Source organism: Nicotiana tomentosiformis, chromosome 3, assembly GCF_000390325.3.
Source record: "Nicotiana tomentosiformis chromosome 3, ASM39032v3, whole genome shotgun sequence".
NCBI classification, from domain to species: domain Eukaryota; kingdom Viridiplantae; phylum Streptophyta; class Magnoliopsida; order Solanales; family Solanaceae; genus Nicotiana; species Nicotiana tomentosiformis.
The window spans coordinates 112835225-112856996 of record NC_090814.1 but is presented as its reverse complement, the minus strand read 5'-3'; the positions used below and the strand labels follow the sequence as shown (position 1 = coordinate 112856996).

Sequence of the window (21772 nt, the reverse complement as noted above, 5' to 3'; positions counted from 1 at the left end):
TGAAAATATGATAGGTATCCCGCTAGAAGTAGTCGTGCACAAACTAAGCTTGGACCCTAGCACCCCTCCGGTAAGACAAAAAAAATGTCCTATTGCTGAGGTCAGAAACAAATTTGTCAAAGAAGAGGTAACTCGCTTGGTATCCTTACTGGCTAGCTAACATAGTAGTAGTTCCAAAGAAGAAGAATAGGTTTCGCATGTGTGTAGACTATAAGGATTTAAATAAGACCTGCCTGAAAGACTCATTCTCATTACCAAATATTGATCTAATGATTGATGCGACGACCGGGAACGAGTTAATGAGTTTTCTCGATGATTACTTCCCGGTACAACCAAATCAAGATGAACCCCGAGGATCAGGACAAAACTTCGTTCATAACAAACTTTGGCACATATTGTTACAATATGATGCCTTTCGGGCTAAAGAATGCCAGAGCCACTTATCAACGGCTCGTAAACAAAATGTTTGAGAAGCAAATAGGGAAAATTATGGAAGTTTACATAGATGATATGATGGTTAAGTCTTTGAACGCATGTGATCATCTGAAACACCTGCAAGAGACCTTTGACATCTTGAGGAAACACAACATGAAGCTTAACCCCGAGAAGTGTGCATTCGGGGTCAGCTCCAGTAAGTTCTTGGGATTCATCGTGTCGCAAAGGGGGATCGAGGTTAACACCGATAAAATCAAAGCCATCGAAGACATCCCCGACCATCTATCGAGCGTAAAAGAGGTTCAAAGACTAACAGAGAGACTGGCCGCTTTGAGCAGATTCATTTTTCGATCTTCAGAAAATTCCATCATTTCTTCGCACTTCTCAAAAATAAGAATAACTTCGAATAGACACCAGAATGCCAACAGATTTTAAAGGATCTGAAAAGGTATTTGTCAAGTCCGCCGTTACTGTCAAAATCGGAGGAAAATGAACAACTGCTAATCTACTTAGCAGTCTCGGAGGTTGCGGTAAGTGTTGTTTTAGTCCGCGAGGATGAAGGTTTGCAATCTCCTATTTATTATATAAGTAAAATTTTGACGGGAGCGAAAACTCGCTACCCACATCTGGAAAAATTGGCCTTAGCCCTCGTAGTCACCGCTCGAAATCTAATGCCTTATTTCCAATGTCACCCGATAGCTGTGGTGACCACTTTCCCCCTACAAAATATTCTTCATAAACTTGAACTCTCAGGTAGGCTGGCCAAGTGGGCCATCTAAATGATCAAATTTGACATAGAATATAAACCTAGGACTGCAATTAAGTCACAAGTTTTGGCAGATTTTGTGGCCAATTTCAGTCTAGGACTTTTACCTCTGGCTACCAAAAAAGTAGTAATGGTGTCGGAATCGACATCAAGAGTTTGGACCTTGTTCACGAACGGATCTTCCAATGTGAAAGAGTTCGGGCTCGGCATATTGTTAACCACGCCCTAGGGAGAAACCCTAAGGCAGGCCATAAGAATTGTTCCTCTAACTAACAATGAAGCGGAGTATGAAGCTTTGATTGCATGGCTCGAATTGGCCCGAGGACTATACTACGAGATCATAGAAATCAATTGTGACTCCCAGTTGGTGGTAAATAAGGTCTACGGGATCTTCGAAGTCAAAGAGGAACGCATGGAACAATACGTTATGAAGGTCCAGGCTTTGCTCGCTCGGTTCGGGGAGTGGTCAATTAGGATATCCCGAGGGAAGAGAATGCAGAAGCAGATGCACTAGCCAACCTTGGATCGTCCACACGGATGAAGGGATCAGATTCCAGCACGATAGTACAACTTATGCATTCAATATTGGACGCGGATAGCTATTACGAGGTAAAAGCGACTAATTTGGTCTAGGACTGAAGAAATGAGATTATTGACTATCTCAAGCACGAAAAATTACCTGAAGATCCTAAGGCATCTCGGGCACTATGCGCTAAAGTATCTTGATACATTGCAAGAGGGGTCAACTGTACAGAAGATCTTTTCAAGGACCGTTGGTCCGATGTTTGGGAGCCTCCGAAGCCAATTATGTTATACGAGAAGTCCACGAAGGGATCTACAGAAATCACTCAAGCGCAGATTCCTTAGAATTAAAATTAATTAGGGCAGGATACTATTGGCCTCGGATGGAATAAAACGCCAAAGCTTATGTTCAAAAATGTGATAAATGTCAACTCTACGCACCTTGGTACCTCAACTGGCGGAACCATTGCACTCAGTTTTGTCATTTTGACATTCATAAAGTGGGGAATGGATATCGTCGGACCACTGCCCCCGGCCCTCGGTAAGGTAAGATTTCTTTTGATTTTAACTGACTATTTTTCTAAGTGGGTTGAAGCAGGTTCTTATCAGAAGATTGATGAACGTGAAGTGGTAGATTTATTGTGGGAGATTATAATTTGCAGATTTGGGATATCAAAAGAGATAGCATGTGATAACGGGCCACAATATTTAGGCGCAAAGGTCACAAAGTTCCTTGAAGACTTGAAAATCAGGAGGATCACATCATCACCCTATCATCCAGGCACAAACAACCAAGTAGAATCAACGAACAAGGTGATTATATAAAATCTCAAGAAGAGATTGGAAGAAGCTAAAGGTAAATGGACCGAAGAGCTGCCAGGTGTACTATGGACGTACCGAACAACGGCCAAATCGAGCATGGGGGAGACTCCTTTCTATCTTGTGTACGGGCTGAAGCCCTAATCCCAGTGGAAGTAGGAGAGCCTACCTTGAGGTATTTCTAGGCGAATGAAGAAGCTAACAATAAAGCAATGTTAGTCAATTTGGAGTTGCTCGATGAACGCAGGGACTTGGCGCACATAAGGATGGAAACCCAAAAGCAGAGAATAGAGAGATATTACAATCGAAGAGCCAACCTACGTTATTTCAAAGTTGGAAAATTGGTTTTAAGGATAGTAACTCAGAACACCCGAGATCTCAATGTGGAGAAGCTAGGTCCAACATAGGAAGGCCCATACCGGGTTTTAGCTGTCACCGAAAAAAGGTCATACGAGTTAGAAAATCAAGATGGAGAAAAGTTGCCAAGCAATTGGAACGTGGCATACCTTAAGAGATACTATTGCTGATAAACATCGCCTTACTAAAAGTATGTGCTGCACTATTTTTCCCTTCGTTCAATTTTTGTCTCAATTAGATTTTTCTGGCAAGGTTTTTAATGAGGCAGTAACAGAAAGCATACTACGAAGGAAGCTTCATCAGTAACAATAAGACCTTTAAATGACAAGGCAAACAAGCAAAAAACCACTACGAAGTGGTTAGATAGTCTTTTGCTCGATAACAAAGTTCCTACTGGGAAGTAAAGTTTGTTGTCGAATAGAGATTACCCGACCGTTCACAAGTTCAAGCCACTGGGGATTGTTAGACAATCTTTGGCTCGATAGCATAAATTCTCAAGGGGAAGTGAAGTTTGCTATCGGACTGAAGATTGTCTAGCAATTCACTAGTGGAATCCTTGAAGGTGTAAAACTTTCAGTGTTCAAATTCGCATTCTTCGTATTCGAACACTAAGGGGGGAATGATATGAGGTTACAACAACAATAACTTCCACATCGACCGGAAGACGAAACCCGAAAACATAGTTGTATCATCGGGACCGGGGACTGCACGGCCAACCCCGTAGAAACAAGTTTTACAAGTTAATGGCAATTTCTTTTTAGCACAGAATGCTTATGTACTTTTGAAAATAGAAGGAATAAAGTAAAGTCTTTTTATTTCTATCTTGTTTCTTGTATGAACGATGAATTGACTTTATCAATTGAAAGTTAAATAAGTACTTCAAATGCTAGTGCCATAATAAACATGAGACGTCCTCTTCAAAAGCACCGTAAACACAAGAGGGCCCTCTCTTATAAAACTCTCACGTTAAAGTGTTGATTTCGAAAGAACTTATGTCCAAAATCCAAACGCTCTCGGGAAAAACGTACCCGAAGCATTGCACAATTCAACGCAAAGAGTAAAACTTGCGCAAATACTTAAATGAAAAGCATGTAGAGACTTACACAAATACTTAAATGAAAAAGTATGCAAAGAGAAAAGTTTGCACAATACTTTAAAAAAAAGTACTTCTACTCACAGCAAACGTGCCAAGGAGCATAAATAAAAAAGTATGGTAAAGAAAAGAAAAAAAAAACTAAACTACCGTATCTCCGGAACCCGGAGGAAGAGAAGCATTTGTACCCCCAGGAGAAGTGGATGGATCCGTCGCCGGCTCATCATTTTGGACTACATCATTTTGGCCTTCAACATTATCACCTTCCGCTTCTTCTTCAGTTCTCGAGAACTCAAAACTGAAACCAGAAGAATCGGTAGCATCAGGCCGGGCTGGAAGACCCCTTTTGGCAGTTAACTCCAGCTCACGGGCCTTAGCTATTTCGGTATCAAAGTCAATGACACCCGCTTTAGCCTCTTCCAAAGTTTTTCTCCTCATGCTATACATAGCATATGTTTTTTCAACAATGAGAGAATTCGCTCAGCGCTAGAGTTATTCTTGAAGTCGGTCGACCTCGGCAGAAAGATTATCCGGCGCGGATCTGGTGGATCGGAGGCTGACATCGAGCTCGTGTACAGTGGAGCTGTAAACCCTATTGAACTCGAGGGAACTCTTATGCTTCTCCTCCAACCGGGCATATTTCGCCTCGACAGTAGTAACTTCTTCAATTTTGGAGGTTAAGGTTGCCTCCAAATTATTCAACCTCCATAGGATGCAGCAAGAACGACATTGTGGACCTCAAGTCATTTGGCCTTACTTTCTTCAAATTGTGCCCTTAATAGGGTGGCCTCTAGGCTAAGAGTCACCGCTTCTTGCTCGCTTTGCTGCAACCGAGCCTCTAACTCAACGGCCTCAACAACTCGCGCTTCCAGTTCTGAGATGCGAGCAGTAGTTTGGTCCCCATTGACCAAAAGTTGATCCCGCTCGGAGGTAAGTTCCTCCTTATCACGAATCAGTCTTTAAACGCCCTCGAAAGCAAGGAAGTTGGCCTGCAAAATAAGAATGTAAATTTAAAACCCTGCCATAACACATATAGAAGAAACATCAGAGAAAACAAAGACTATACTGTCGCTGCATTGTGCATGGCATTGTTCAACAAACACTTTCCCGAGAGAGTTTGTATTTTTTCCCAATATTTCTCTGAAGCCAAAGGTTTCAGATAGTTAGCAAGTTCCTCTGGCCGGGACAATAGATGGCATCTCATAGAAACCGAGAGGGTGACGCTCCTCCTCCTTTGGGGATCTTCTGAGGGGGCAGCATAATTTTGCCCCAAGTTCCCGTGAACTGGGGACTGTGGAGGAGGGACGTTCTCCTCTCGTGCAACCACAATCGGTGGAGATGATATAGCAGCTGCTGGTGGCGAAGGCAGAGTTGGTGAATAAGGAGATGAAGTTGATGGCGTTGAAGGATGAGAAGTGGTTGCGACAAGCGCAGTGCGGGTTATTGGTTGCTCATCAACTGAAGACAACATGGACCCGGTACTCGGCCTCACAGTACCGGGAACGGCGATTGGGATTCGAAAATGGGAGTTGGAATTTTCCACCATATCATACTCCCCTTAGAATGCCGAGGCATTGTCCTTAGTTGGTGTAACTAACTCAACAAATTGAGCATTTTGTTGAGCTGAGGAGGTCGTCGTCTTCTATGTAGAGAAGCCCCCTCCGCACTGGATTCTCCATCATCGTCGATCACCATGTTGTCTATGTCCGGCTCGGGCGCGTGGCTCATCACCATAATTTTCGGAGACGACTCGGTTGCGACACTCTTTGCCTTTTTATTTTTTTCCCCGGCTGCAGAGGAACGTCTTATTTTTGGTTGCCTTTTCTCCGCCGGAGACTCCGAAAAGAGGCACTTGTACCAGAAGCAAGCCCGGAAACACATGTTCGGGTAAAAGTCTCCTGTAGCAGTCTCGCCACATCAGCAGGATTAGCCAAAACATCCTCCTCGGGGACGATAACTGAGCCCTGGGGTAGACCTGAATTTAACAGGAGAGAAAGGTTAATCAACTTCCTTATACGAAAGATAAAAACAAGATGAGTTCGACTTACCATGATTTTTGGCCTTCCACCCGTATTTAAGGGTCAGGTTTTTTCACGTGCAGGTCTCGGGCATAGTAACGTCCAAATTTTTCTGGACCCGCTGGTCTAAGCCTTCAACCCTAGGTGGTACCCACCGAGTTGCTCAAATAAGAAAAAGAAGAAGGGTCAATAATGATATGAGGCGATCTTTAATAGAAGAAAAGACAAATAGTAAACTTACGAGTGCGATTCCATAATTCAGGAAAAGACGAAGCGGTGGACGGAATGATATCACTGGTGGCAACTACAACGAACCGTTCTATCCATCCACGGTCGTTGTCATCATCCATGCTGGATAGCAGAGCATAGTGTCCACGCTTGCTGAAATTTATCATTCCCCTGCGAAAATTCTTGGGGAAATAAAGGTTCATTAATCGAGCCAAGGTTAGCTCTTCTCCCGTCTCCTGGCATATACTCCTAAGAAAAGCAATTGTCCTTCACACAGAAGAACTCACATGTGCCAGGCATACCTGGTAACGGATGCAGAACTCCGTGATAACAAAGTCAAGCTCCCCGCTCAAAGAGATTGTCCCCAAAGTGAAGGGATACGTATAAACATACATAAAACTCTTCTTGGATAAGATTATCCACTCCGCTAGGTCATGAGAGATGATGTTTAAATCAGGGCAATTTTAGTCTTCCTTCATAGTAAGGATGCTGGAAGGACGTATAGAAGATGAATACACGCCAACATCCCACATGCGAGGATTCGCGGTAGGAAACTTGTCTTCGAAGTCCTTAGTTAAGACAAGACTCTTTGGGATGATGATGCTCACCGTAGGAGGAGAAGCGTGATCAACTTTACCTACGTACTTTGAAGAACTAGGGTTTCTGGAAGAAGAGGCCAATTCTATCAGAAGAGAGGAAATGGTTTTTACTAAAGAAGAAGATTTGGGAAAGTTGAAGACAAGTATGATTTAAGCAAAGAGAATTCAAGAGAGTTTCGAAGGTTATGAAATGTAAATGGAGAAGTTTGATTCATATAAGTAAAGGAATAGGCGGCTAAAATCGTGACTATAATTACCTCGATAACCGGTAAAAGTGGTGTTGAATCGTGTGATGACGCATGTTCGGGGTATTAAATGCGGAGAGATATGCATCTAATCAACCGTCTGAAACGTTTTAGAGGGGGTCAAAGAATTTTCCGCCAAAAAAGGTATTTCTATCAATTTTTCAGTGACATAAAGTTATGCCACCGGAAAACAGGGACTATCTATATAGGGTGAAATGTGTTTATATCAAATGATCGCATGATAAAGTGACACGTGGAGCCAAAGACAGAAGGCGGTCTGATCCGAAGGCAACAGTGTCGTCTGTTACCGAAGAGAATGATACTCATAAAGGTAAAATAAATGTCTGTCACCCGATAGTATTTAATGAAGAATATTCTATAACATTAAGTATGTGGCCCGTTACAGAGAATATGTCACTGCCTACCGTTACACATTGTTCAATGGCCCTCATAATTGTCATTAAAGAGAGGTTTGATCCTAGGACCTTGTTCCTTAGGTGCAACATAGTGAGCTCTATTATCATTGTAAAGGACACAAATTTCCTGACAAACATATCCTACACTCTGTTCAAAGCTCAATATAATTTTATCTTCTTACTCATTTAAATCGTTATTATTGTCCCAGGATGCCCTGCTCCCGGAATTATGATTTTTGTTGTTTCATCTCCATTTCAAGGCTAAGTATTACTTTTTTAAAAATCTAATTTACTCATCTTGGGATCAAATTAATTCACTTGTCTATAAACCACGTATAAATTCAACTGTACCATTTTACGGATAAATAATTTCTTAAAAAGAAATTGGGATTGGCCCGACCACAAAAAATTCTTTAAAGTCATGATTACCATCAAGGGTGATCCAGGATTTGAAGGTGGTAGGACACAAGAGCAGACTGCTCAGCCAGTGCCATATCGAACGTTTGGTTTAAAAGTTTCAAGCAATATATATATAATCATTTTCAATATATATGTACATATATATTTAGAATTTTTGCCGATGTTAACGGGGTTCGGTAACTAGGGGTGTTCATGGTTCGATTTGAATCAATTTTTTTCTAAAAAGAAACCAAACCAAGTACATCAGTTTTTTAAATATTGGAACCAAACTAAACCAATAAAGTCGGTTTTTTTCGATTTGGTTTATGTCGGATTTTTTCGATTTTTCGATTTTTTTGATTATTTATCAGTTTTTTCTTAAATATGAGACATACACTGCCAAACATATATTTTGGCGACTACATTTTTAACATAACACTATCAAACACATTGCTCTTTGAGAAATTTATCATTTACTAAGATATATTGATGATAATTGAATCAAATAATGATGAATAATTTAAGGAATCAATTAAAAATAGATTAATTTTAACATGAAATAGATTCTTATACTTACCAAAATAAAATTACCAATCAAATTAGAATGTAAAGGTAAGCACTATATTATTATAATAACAAAGAACTAGACTAAAAGTGCAAACGATTAACATGTACCATAAAATTTTAGCAACTTTGTATAAAAATATACATATATATATATAGGTATAATAATAAATTTTAAATAGCTACTTCTATAGTCGTTTGGTTCAATTTTTTTCGGTTATTTTTTTTATTAAAATTAAAATCAAACTAAATTTGATCAGTTTTTAAAATTCAAGAATAAATTAAAACCAAACCAAACCAAACCAAAAAGGTATTGCTTTTTTTGGTTTAGTTTGATTCGATTTTCGGTTTTGTTCGATTTTTCGGGGTTATATGAACACCCCTACCGGTTATCCTTCTTCTTTATACATAGATCCGCCTCTGATCGTATCCTTCCTGATTTAGTTTCTTTACAGGAAGAGTTGCATAATAAGAAACTACTTACCTTTCTTTTGGCAGTAAAAGTTTACTTTTTCCTCTGAAACGTTTAATTTTGTTTTCTACTCATCGTTGTAGGAGAAAAATTGTGTGCACGAGTTTAAAAAGAAAAACAAAACAAGAAAATAGGAAGAAAGTTTAGAGTGAGATCATAGAATTGTACATGTACCAAGTAAGCTACTTTTCATGATCTTTGCAATATAAAAGCGGTTAATTAAAAAGATAAAGAGAATTTTCTGCTGTAAGTTAGTAGACATATATAGTGATGCTCATTAGTTGATTAGTGGGACATATCTTGTCAAATAATTACAACCTTAACTTCAAACAGGGGTTAGTATTGTCTTTGTTTAAGGTGCAGTCAGGAGTATCAAGATTCCATGGCCAACATATTTTTCATGGACCCAAATCCTCTTGCTTCAAGTCAAAAGTTGTAATTGTAGTGCTTTAAGAAGAAAACCTTTCCATCTTTGTCTAATCATCAACTTTAGTTGATAATTTCTGTGTATTAAGATTTTCATGTTTTCCATTAATTCCAAAATTGACTATTTGCAAAACTTAATCAATAAATGATATTGGTCTACCTCGCCCTTAACTACTATACTCGTAGATTCGCCCTTCCTCATTGTTTGGGACTAAAATACACGTACGTGGCTTCTAAAAATAGGTTCTTTAGTTTGGAAGGTCATAGGAATTTCAACTCTAAGCTCCACAAAAAGATCGGAGCAGAGAAAGAATATGTTAAAAGGAAGCTCAAAAGAAGTGTTGTACAATATTTTTGGGAAACCCGAAAACAAGTGGAGAAGGAGAACAAAAAAGTTTACAATGTGAAAATTCTTGTAAAATGTACTATATGCTCATTTGTTTGTGTTACATTAACCGATGTCAAGACGTAAGAGAAGTGGAAACCTTTAAATTCTTGTTAAAAATGAGAAGTGAAGTGTATGAAACTAAAAGAGGAGCATTTATATGACATTAGCCTTAATTAAGACCAAAATGTTGGTATAACTTTCACGCAATCTACAATTTTATCTGAATGATTTTATTCGCAAAATAATGATAATAATAATCCATGTTTCATTATATAATGCCCTCCACATTCCCCTTCCCCAATATATAATTAAAGAAATGTAAGAAATAAAATATAAAGCTATAAGACGGGTGCATGTACGCATGGAACAGATATTTATAATTATAGGGGCGTACTGGTTTAACCAATGTTTTTAGCTTAGAGGATAGAGTTCGATTCCTTACATAATCTAATTTTTAAGCTAAAAATGCTTTAAAAATATGCAAAAGATCCAATGACTGGGTTTCGATCGTCGCCCACCCTTCTGGGGAAATGGACGCGCAGTCCATCAAACCAAGAATACTTGTTTGTCAAATGGTGTCATTTTACTAATATATCCTTTTTCTGGTACACTATTTATATGTATATTTAGAAAAACAATACGACGAAGAAATGTCAGATGGGATCTAACTCCCCTCAATTTTCTATTCTCTCAATTTTTCCAAGTTCCTACTTAGATCGGAGATATTTGTCATGATTAAATATTAATATATGAGATTTAATTGAATGAAATAAAGCCCTAATCATAGTTAATAAAGTATTTAATTCTTTCTTTTATTTATTCCCAAATAATATCTTTTTCAATCCCACAATTATAGCTACACATTATCTAAGATTTCTTCTTTCTTTCTTGTAGTAATTTTCTTTCCAACCAATTCTAGCAGCGTTTTAATTTCTTTCGTAGTAATTCAGTGTTTTAAAAGGCATTTCTGGGACTCGCCTAGGGCTCGCCCATGGGCGGGGCACTGCAAAACGTCCCGGGGCTCATGTATGGGGCTTAGTTCTGTGAGGCTTACGCCCCAAGCGCCCGACCGTGCGCCCTAAACACGCCTAGCGCCCAACGCTCGGGGCTCGCGTAACAGTTCTAACGCAAATCACGTGTCGAATTTCCTAATTAATATCGTTGACCTTCAAATTCTTTAACAAATTAATGATAAAAGTTCTATTCATCGATAGAAATATGAAGATTGAGCATAACTCTAATAATGAGACATAGTATTGCGAATTTATATCTTCACTTGTTATTGGTCGTGTCTTAGTTCATTTATCCCTCATTGTTATACACTTTTATTAATTTGATATCTTAAACTAATTTGTATTTATTCATGAAGGAGTAATATTTTAATTATCGTACTAATAAGATTTTATTAATTATTTACTTTTAGGAAGGTAAAATGTGAAGTTTGATCCCTTTTTTAAAGAAATTGTAAGTTTTTAATTATTTGAAAATTAAAGACGTTATACGTGATTTGTATGCATTAGTTATACTTAAGAATCATGCTAGATATTATATATATATATATATATATATATATATATATATATTTACTGTAATTATATTATTTTATAAAATATTAAAAATTAAATACCTATGAGGCTTACACCCCGTGCCTCGGGGCTTACGCACGGGGCATAAGCCTCGCCGAGGCATATGTAAAACGCCCGTCTTACGCCCCACGCCTTTTAAAACACTGCGTAGTATTCATATGCAAGTCTAAATGAATCAAATTTTATCTGATAAACATCCATATGTTAATTTTGAGATGTGACCACAAATCTACCATTGAAAAGGAGAAAGTAAGACAACAATAATAATTCAAAGCTCTCCGATACATGGTTCTACTACGAATAAAGTTTAATTTTTCAGTTAAAATTAGATTGAGTTTTTAAATAATTATTTCAAAAAAAAAATTAAAGGATAATGAACTTCAGAATATGAAAAGAAAATTGTGGAATGAAAGGGTAAATTTACTACAGTAGATTGCAACTTAAATTTTTAAAAGGATTGACATGCATGTTGGTAAATTTTTTTGGGGATAATTTTTGGCGCCAAAAATGAAGTTTGTAGGAGGGAATATCAAAATTTCTGAAAATTATATTTGAAATATTTATTACTTAACTATGATTAATGCCTTATTTTAGTTAAATAAATCTAGATCATTAATTTTAAAATAGTGTAGGTGTCTCCTATCCAAGTAAGAACTTGAGTAACCGAAGGTAATAGGAAATGGAAAGGAGTCAAATCCTGTCAGATGATACCATTTCGAGTAACGTGCCGTCTGTCCCTGGACATTCGTTGGCTGGATGGTTCAAGCAGATTTAATTGCTTCTTCACTTGCAAAGTTCGTAAAAAGCAGAAAAAGATGAATATTGTACCTATAATAATTTAATAATTCCGTTAAGAAGTCGTTTATTTAACAGTGCGATAATTAATAAAATCATTAGTGATATTAGAGAATGGTTGGTGTGATGTCCTTTAAATCATTTCCACTTCTCACAAAAACGCATCTTGCTTGCATGACCACGCAAAATCCAATTTTGTATCTTTTATATATTTTATTCTTTTCTTGGTATAATTGCTGCCTTCATCATCAGAAAAGAAATGTCTCACTTCCATTAATTCATACGGACCAGACTATACTAGTCAACAAGTCATGGACAGGCTGCGGTCATGCTGTTAATGAATGCCTCATTATTCAATCCGCAAGGAACTCAGGCCGGTCCTTTTTTTAACGGTGGTGTATGGGCCAACTCGTGCAGATCTCTCGACCATTTCACCTGCTTGCTATTCTCATATATCGATGTAATTAATATATTCATTTAGACTTAGACAAATTAAAAGAAATTAATTATATTTTGTCTCTATTTATTGAGATTTGGACCTTGTTCTTTCATCGTTTTCACCAAGTTTATTGATAGCTAAGCTCCTTGAGTATATTGGTTATGTTTTATTCCATTCGATCCACTTTAACTGATTTTTTTAGTTATTTTTATGTATATTAAGGAATTTACCTTTTAACATTAATTAACAATAAAACTGACCATATTAAAATTTTCTATCTTTTCAATTTGTTCATTGAGAATATAACATATTTTTCGAGACTCTTTGGCAATTTTGAAAAAATAAATTAATTCTTTTTTTGATATCTTAAAAAATCAAACATTATGGATCGTAAAAAAAGGTCAAAAAATCAATTAAATTGGACCGGAGGGAGTATTTCTTTCCCCTTCCTTTGTGGGTTTTACCATTTTCTAGATAAAAAGGTAGTGTAACCCTCGTTTATGATGAAGCACATCAATATATCTACCAACACTATATCGAGAAATCTCTTGCATCTATCCTTTGTGTTGGATTTTCCTTGGATATGAAGCGAGAACTGAAAAACCTTTTCTAATTAGAGAAATGTCTGAGGCTTCAAGAAGTTCAAGTGATGCTACAAACAAAACAACTAAATAGTCTACCCTCTATATGACTACTGCACTGGACCAAAACTGAGACAATACAACTCGATCGACCTCTTAGATATACATATTTTACACATAATTCAAATATAGTTTGCAATATTTTTATGTATATATATTGTGGTAGGAAGACTAAAAGGGTCCACCCTAAGATGGATAATGTTGTAGGATAAGACCTCTATAACTATTAAGCAGCAATGCAGCTTCTTGGCCTGAACATCCCTCACCACGAATTGGAAAACCCAAAAAAGAAAATTTGAGAAAAGGGGAATAAAGAAGAAAGAGATTATAGGAGAAGATGGGAGTAAAATATTATATTCTTAAATATATGTCGAACAAGTTGGTACATGTCTTATGATTGGTCCCTATCTAAATAAAGTTTTCCCATTATTATTGGTCTGAGATGTGAAAACATACAAACAGGTACTCATTGTCCAATTTTTATATTACGACAATTTTTCAAATATTTTTTGTAACAAAATTAAAAGAATATAATTGATAGTACTTTCAAAGTAGAGTAACTTCTACATAAAATTACTTTTATTTAAGAAACTGAAAAATCAGTGTTCGATATTACCCCAAGCTTATATGGTCTACTAGTGAGGGTATGCCCTGGCCCAACGACTATTTAGTTTTGTTGTTATTATTATTTTCAGATGTCACTCGCTAACGCATTTAAATCCATCATGTTGGTTCTGCATATGGTGATATATTATATTTTCGAGGGCTATTTACAATAGGTTGGCCATCCTTTTTGGTGAATTAATGAGCAACCATATCTATAGGTATTACAATATCCATATTTGATAGGCTATATGTATATCCCTATTATGTTTTGATGATCTAACAAACTTACTGTTAAAAACCAGATAAGGAACCTGTTACACATTCTCAAGACCTTACGATAAAAAGGTTCCAGCTTGGGATATGGTTCAACTCTTCAGAGTCAAAGGAACAATAGAGGGAACAAATAGCTACCGTTTTCCGAGGAAACTGCACAAGTCAACTGCCCCAGCTGTAAAGTTGCTGCCTGCATACGCTACATTGCAGAAACAGTGCAGCTGTCAACTTTATGGGGAATGCCCTTTACCTAACTTGCTTACATCATTCAAGTGATGTCACAAATGAGTTATTTACATCAAGCAAAGATAAAACAAAATACTTGCGCATTCAAGAATTGATCAAGCATTTTCTCTCAAGTCTGTGCCAATCTTGCAAATGATTCTCAAGAGCATCAAGAACAAAGAACAACATAACGAAGGACCAGTTTCATGTATTGAGTCATTACATGTCCTTAGTTGTGTTGCACCTTTGTTAAAGTTCTTTACTTGTAATTCCTACTTAGCTTAGTTAAAAGCATTGTGTAGGAAATCTTTGTAAATCATAAACCCTTGTGTTTGTGTCTTGGCTAGAGTTAGTCGAGTTGTAAAGTCTTTGTAATGGAGTTATTACAAAGTGGCTTGTAATAAAGTTGTTACAAGTTAGGGAGGGATTAAGAGGTTAATTCCTAGGTTACAATAAGTTGTAATCTAAAGTTTGCTTAGTAGTAAAGTTGAAATCCTACAAGGGTAGGTCGTGATTTTTAATCCCGTGATCTGAGAGTTTTCCACGTAAAACTTCTTTGTCTCATTTACCTACTGCAGTGTGCGTGTGTTCTGTGGGAACTAATATAGAACCTGGTTCTCTATATAGTTTGGTGGACCCTTAAATTCTATCAATTGGTATCAGAGTAGGTTCTTTCTATCAGACTAACACCTAGAAAGGATCCTCATAGCTGCTACACCAAACTTTGAAGAAGGACAATCAACCTACAGACCACCACGATTTAATGGCCAATACTATGGATGGTGGAAGACAAGGATGCATGATTTTATCATAGCTGAAGATTCAGAGCTCTGGGATGTTATCTGCGATGGTCCCTTTGTTCCTATGAAAACCATTGGAGAACCAGCAGTGACAGTTCCCAAGTCTAGGAAGGAATACAGCGATACTGACCGCAAGTCTATAGAGAAGAACTTTCGAGCAAAGAAAATCCTCGTCTGTGGCATTCGGCCAGATGAATACAACAGGATTTCAGCGTGTCAATCTACCAAAGAGATCTGTGAAGCACTCCAAATAGCACACGAAGGGACAACTCAAATCAAGCAGTCGAAGATTGATATGCTAACCACTGAGTATGAACTCTTCAGGATGAAAGACGATGAGTCCATTCAGGACATGCACACTCGCTTCACCTCTATCATCAATGAGCTCCATTCCCTAGGAGAAATCATTCCAAGGAACAAACTTGTCAGAAAAATACTCAGTGTATTACCTGGTTCTTGGGAAAGCAAAATAAATGCTATCACAGAGGCAAAGGATCTACAAAAGCTAACCATTGATGAACTCATTGGTAATTTGAAAACTTATGAAATGAAGAAGAAAAAGGATCATAAGAGTAAAGAGCCCAAAAGGGAGAAGAACCTGGTCCTCAAGACAGACAACAATGTATCAAGTTGTGGGGATGCTGATATGGCTTACTTGACAAAGAGATTTCAGAAGATGGTCCTCAAAAATGGAGGTATTACGAAGAAGGGCAGCTCCATCAAGACAAGAGGATATGACTTATGTCATAAGTGCGAGAAGCCAGGGCACTTCATCAAGGATTGCCCTCTCCTCAAGCAAGACTAGTACAAGCACAACATAGACAAAGCAGCCAAGAGGAACCCGGTTCCTGACAAAAGATTTAAAAGAAAAGAAGTTGTTGATAATGTTGTGAAACAAACTCTTGTTGCATGGGGATACTCTTCTAGCGAATCTGGAGAAGATGATGCACAAAGTGACAACTCCATGATGACAGTAGAAAGTGAAGGAGCTAATTATTATTCCATTTTTGCTCTGATGGCAAAATCTGACGATAATGAGGTAAACTTTCTGGACATTCAAAGAAATTTGAAGTCTTACTCTCAAAAAAGCTTATATCTTTGGCTAATATTTTAATTGATGTTTTTCATAGTCTCATTAATGATAGAAATGCAATAACCACGGAACTAAGAGAAATAGAACACGAGAGAGATGATCTAGTAGTGGTTGCGGTTGATCTAAGAGAGACCATTGAGAGTTTAAAAAGGGAAAAGGATATTTTGACTGAGAGAAGTGCAAACATAGAGCATGAGAGAGATGACCTGTTGGTAATACTTGTAGACCTAAAGGAAACAATTAAGGAACTCATAAGGGAAAGTAGGCTTATGAACACTCAAAAGGGAAAGTAAGTTGCAAGTGAGGCACACCTTAGGCTTGAAAATGAGCTAAAATCAGTGAAATCTAGTATGTGTGCTGAGCTAGAGAAAAACAGACAACTTCAGGAAGATCTAGGCAGAGTGAAGAGTGACCAAGAAAAATCTCTTAAGTGGACCTGGTCCTCTGATGCTATCACTGCCATGTACACAAACAATGGGGGAAACAGACATGGAATCGGGTTCCAAAGGGAAAAAAATCCCTACAACCCTCATAGCAAGTACGTTACGGTACCTGAGAATTGGCTTTGCACACACTGTGGTAACACTGGGCATTTTAAAGAAACCTGTAAAGCTAGATTTCAGTCCCAACAGAAAAATAAATTTTTTATTGAAAAGGTAACCACTACTAAGGAACCTGCTCCCTCCATTAAAAATGTATATTGCCTGCCTGGACAAGAAGAAGTCTAATTCCCCCTTTTCCTTATTACAAGGGACCCAAACTTGTTTGGGTTCCTAAGTCTAACACTTGATTCTCTTGTGCAGGGAGCAGTGAAAGGAAGCAGCCAAAAATGGTACATGGATAGTGGCTATTCTAAGCACATGACTGGAAGCATCAATGATTTCCTTTCACTCAAAGCTCTGCAAGAAGGGAGTGTGTCCTTTGGAAATGGCAAAAAGGGATACATTCAAGAAGTAGGAAGAATAGGACTCTTGAAGGCATGGCAAGAACAATGTTGATTGAAAGTGGCATTGTGAAAAATTTCTGGGCAGAAGCAGTCAACACTGCGTGCTACTTGGTGAACAGGTGCATGATCAGGTCCTTCCTGAACAAAACCCCGTATGAACTGCTGAACGGAAGGAAGCCCAAGCTAACACATTTGAGGACATTTGGCTGCAAATGTTTTTTTCTCAAAAATATCAAGGAAGCATTAAAGGATACTGACTGGATTACTGCTATGCAAGATGAACCTCATCAATTTGAGAGAAACATCATGTGGAACCTGGTTCCTCGACCTGCTGACAGAACTGTTATAGGAATCAGGTGGGTATTCATAAACAAACTTGATGAGTTTGGAAACACAACAAGGAACAAGGCAAGGCTAGTAGTTCAAGGCTACAATCAGGAAGAAGGGATTGACTATGATGAAACTTTTGCTCCGGTTGCTCGAATGGAGGCCATGAGAATTCTTATTACCTTTGCATCACATATGGAATTCAAATTGTTCCAAATGGATGTCAAAAGTGCTTTTCTGAATGGATTTCTAAAAGAAGAAGTCTTTGTCAAGCAACCACCTGGTTTCGAGTGCCATGAGCATTCCGAGCACGTGTTTAAACTTGACAAGGCATTATATGGACTAAAGCAGTCTCCCCGTGCATGGTATGAAAGGTTGTCCAAGTTTCTTCTAGAAAATGGCTTTACAAGAGGAAAAATTGACAACACTCTATTTCTGAAGAAACGCGGGAGGAACCTGCTCATTATGCAATAAATGATTCTCTGTGTGAAGAGTTTGCAACGCTCATGGGAAGCAGTTTGAAATGAGCATGATGGGAGAAATGAATTTCTTCCTGGGACTTCAAGTGAAGCAATCTCAAAAGGTAACAATGATAAGTCAAAAGAAGTACATCAAGGAGCTACTAAAAAGGTTTGACATGGAAACATCAAAAGTTATTGACACTCCTATTGCCACAGCTACTCGTCTAGACATGGATGAACCTGGTTCTCCTGTAAATCAGACCATGTATAAAGGGATTATAGGGTCAATCTTGTATCTTACTGCAAGCAGAACAGATATTGTGTTCATCGTGGGCCTTTGTGCAAGGATTCAATCCAATCCAAAGGAATCTCATCTGAAGGCTGCCAAGAGAATATTGAGATATCTCAAAGGAACGCAGGACCTGGTTCTCTACTATCCCTCAGGTGACAGCTTTGATCTTATTGGGTATGCTGACGCTGATTATCCAGGATATCTTGTGGACAGGAAAAATACGTATGGAATGGCACATTTCCTGGGTTCCTGTCTAATCTCATGGGGTACAAGGAGGCAAAACTCTGTGGCACTCTCAACTGCAGAAGAGAAATATGTAGCAGCTGCTTCTTACTGTGCTCAATTGTTGTGGATCAAACAGCAGTTGAAAGACTTTGAGTATTCTCTGACTGTGTGCCCCTCCTGTGTGACAATACAAGTGCACTCAATATGGCTAAAAATCCAGTCCAACATAAGAGAACCAAGCACATTGATGTGCGTCACCACTTCCTCAGAGACAATGTTAAAAAGGGGCTCATTTGCATAAAATTCTGCAGCACAGAAGATCAGATTGCAGACATATTTACCAAGGCCTTGAGCAGAGAACATTTTGAAAAAAATCGTCTGGCAATGGGGTTGATAAAACCCAACTGAGAACATGGTCCCTCAATGATTGGCTATGAAAGAAATGTTCAGGTAAAATTAGCTAAAAGGTATTTTCTGGCAAAGTCTAACTCATCTCTATACCGTTACAGGTAGACACACATGATGATTACAAAGCAAATAGGTAGTTGATGCAGTACGTGCTGGTAAAAAGGGAAAAGCTTACAGATGCAAGATTAGTCAGGGAACCTGGTTCTCCCGACACAAGTTAGTAGTTTCTCTGTCCTCTCATGCACAATTTTGAACGGTTAAAACAAGTGCCACATCATCAGTATGTCAGTTTCTTTTCTTTGCATCTTTTGAACCCAAACGTCTCACCTGTTAGAAATCGAGGCGACTCCCAAAACTGTCGCCTTTTCTTAACTGGTCTCTCATCAATCTTAAATACATCCATCACTGTCACAACTCCTCACATCAAACGTTAAAAATTTCCTTCTTCTTTATCTCTTTCAAACTACGTATCTCTTCTCCTCAACTCATCACTTCTCTCCATGGCTGAAAATAATGAAACCTTAAGTGCTCTAAGTGACACCCCTATTGAGTCCTCAGACATTCAACCACCGATTTTAGACTCCTCCCTCAACACCACCAATAGCCAAAACCTTAGGGCAGAGTTACCCCCACATTCTGTCTCCTCTTCTACCCAATCGAGTTCTGGTTCTCATAGGAGTCGCAAAATCACAACTCCTAAAAGATTTGTGGTTACAAGATCTCCTCCTTCCTCGCCGGAAAAACTGGGTAAAAAGGGTCCTGTTGATGAAGAAGAGAATCAAGAAATCTCTAGTCTTCCTTTGGATGAAGGCTTAAATGTAGATCCAACTGCTGGTTCTGAGAATGCTTCAGTTCCCAATCTTGAGCCTACAGTACAAATTCTTCTTCTTTTGTGATTTCAATGGAGTTACAAGAGAAAGAAGCAATAGAGAACATGCTATCTATAGCTAATGAAGGGGTTGTTATAGAAAGAAGCGCGGATGGGCCTGAGGCTCAGGGGGAAGAGTCTAAGAATGTGGTAGAGGGTAGATAGCTTGTGCCTCTTGAATAATCAGCACAGGACAATACTATCAGGGTCCCAAATGAGGGACTTGATCCCTCCTCAAAGGATCTAACTCAGGGGTCCTCTCAAAAGCCCCATGTCAGTATTGATCCTGCTCCCTCCCCTCATTTGCGATGCTGAGCCTTTGTCTGTGGTCATGCCTGAGATGAGATCTGATTATGAAGAAGTAGTTAGGGAAAGTGAAGAGGATTTTGATGATATGCCAATTGCTAGCTTGACTAGGCGTAGACCAATGGTTGCTCAAGAGTCCAATCCTAAGCGACCTACTACAAGGTTGTAAAGGAAGAAGGATCTTGAGTCTGCACTTAAGAACAATCAAGCTAAGTCAAGGAGAAGAAAATTAGTGAAAGATGGGAAAGTTGTGAGCGAGAAGACAGTGCCGGTTGTGAATGTGGATGATGAAGTAGAAGAGGAACCTAGTTCCTTGACTAGAAAGTGCTCACATAAGCATGGTCTCCCCAAGCCTAAAAGGGGATCTTCTGTGTCTGCTGAAAGTCTGAACAAGTCTGATGATGCCGTCGCTAGTGAAAATATGGTGAAAGAATCTGGTGATAAGTTGGTAGAAGAGTCTACTGCGAGGATGATGGAAGAATTGGGTGAAAAGTCTATGAAGTCTGATGAAAAAGAAAATAATATTAGCAAGTCTGCTAAGAGAAAAGTTCATACTGATGAGAAACCTAGTTCCTCAAAGAAGGCCAAAGATGGTGATCCAAAGAGTGCTGGGAAAGAGAAGTTGAGGAATCAAAAGATGCTGTGGGACCGCACATTTGCCCCTGACATTTTGGAGGAGGATAGTATGAGACAGCTGGTTGAAATTTGTGAGTTTCAATAATGGACACATTTGTTCACAAGTGATGCTCCAAAGGTATATGATGAGGAAGTTCAAAGTTTCTATGTCGACCTCTTCAAAGTTGAGGATGATCACATCTGCGTGCTGGTGAATGGAGTTGATATGGTAATGGACTCTGCTTTGTTGGGATCTATTCTGGGTGTGCCTGCTGAAGGGGTGTCTAGTGTTCAGGGATCTTGTTCTCAAAATTTCAAAAACGCCATCTTGAAAGACAGAGCAGTTCAGCAAGGGGCTACGGGTACAGAAGAAGGCCCTCCTTCCAGTGTACCAACTGCTATTTGAGATAGTAAACAACGTCTTGCTCCCTCGTGTTGAGAGAAGATCTATCACTTCTCGTGTAGACCTGTTCCTCATGGAAGCACTGGACAACTTCACTACCATCAACCTGCATGGGATCATGATAGAGCACATGCAAAAAGTGGCAGATTTTAAAGATGGTAATTATGGGCTGCCTTATGGGTTCCTTCTCACCAAGGTCCTTGAGTACTTAAAGCTTTCTCTGGGACAAGCTAAACTGGGCACTAAGAAGCAAACATTCTCCAAGTCCACTCTGGAAGAATGTGAGTGCATTGATAGTGCTGGAGGAGTTGGAAGCACTTCTACCATTTCTCAGCTGATCAACGCTTAGAACAGTGTTACTGCTGAGATAAGGCAGTTAAAAGCAAGGAATGCTATTCTTGAGAGTCAGTTGAGTCAGCTTCAGGAGGCACCTGGTTCTAGTATCTCTCAAAGTAAAGAAGTTGCCCATCTCACCAAGGAGAATGCTGAGCTCAAAAAACAGTTGGAGGACCTGAAAGAGAAACTGCTCAATGAGCAAATGTCGGCGAATGCTCGAATGGATCTCGTCCTCCAAACCCTTGCCTCTGCCTCTAAGCCCTCTCCCCAGATGTCTTTATGATCTATTTTAGTCATGTTGTATGCACACAAGTGGCATGAGTTAACTTAAGCTAGACTTCTTTTTGCTATAAGCTTGTTACTAATCATTTTATGATGCC

The 21772-nt window shown here is 38.7% G+C and overlaps 1 protein-coding gene across 1 annotated transcript; it reads left to right on the top strand.

Moving 5' to 3' along the window:
- Positions 1–15107: 15107 nt before the first annotated feature.
- Positions 15108–16498, top strand: LOC138908346 (uncharacterized). The gene is made up of 3 exons (XM_070199007.1): positions 15108–15807; positions 15934–16151; positions 16202–16498. The coding sequence occupies exons 1-3, from the start codon at positions 15108–15110 to the stop codon at positions 16496–16498; spliced, it is 1215 nt and encodes a 404-aa protein (XP_070055108.1).
- Positions 16499–21772: the final 5274 nt, after the last annotated feature.

What these genes read in the sequence shown, in the direction of transcription:
- LOC138908346 (XM_070199007.1), top strand. Translation starts at nt 15,108, where the DNA reads ATGCATGATTTTATCATAGCTGAAGATTCAGAGCTCTGGGATGTTATC. An exon ending in GATGGTCCTCAAAAATGGAG is followed by an intron (nt 15,808 to 15,933) that starts GTATTACGAAGA and finishes AGCACAACATAG; the next exon opens with ACAAAGCAGCCAAGAGGAAC. An exon ending in CAAAATCTGACGATAATGAG is followed by an intron (nt 16,152 to 16,201) that starts GTAAACTTTCTG and finishes CTCTCAAAAAAG; the next exon opens with CTTATATCTTTGGCTAATAT.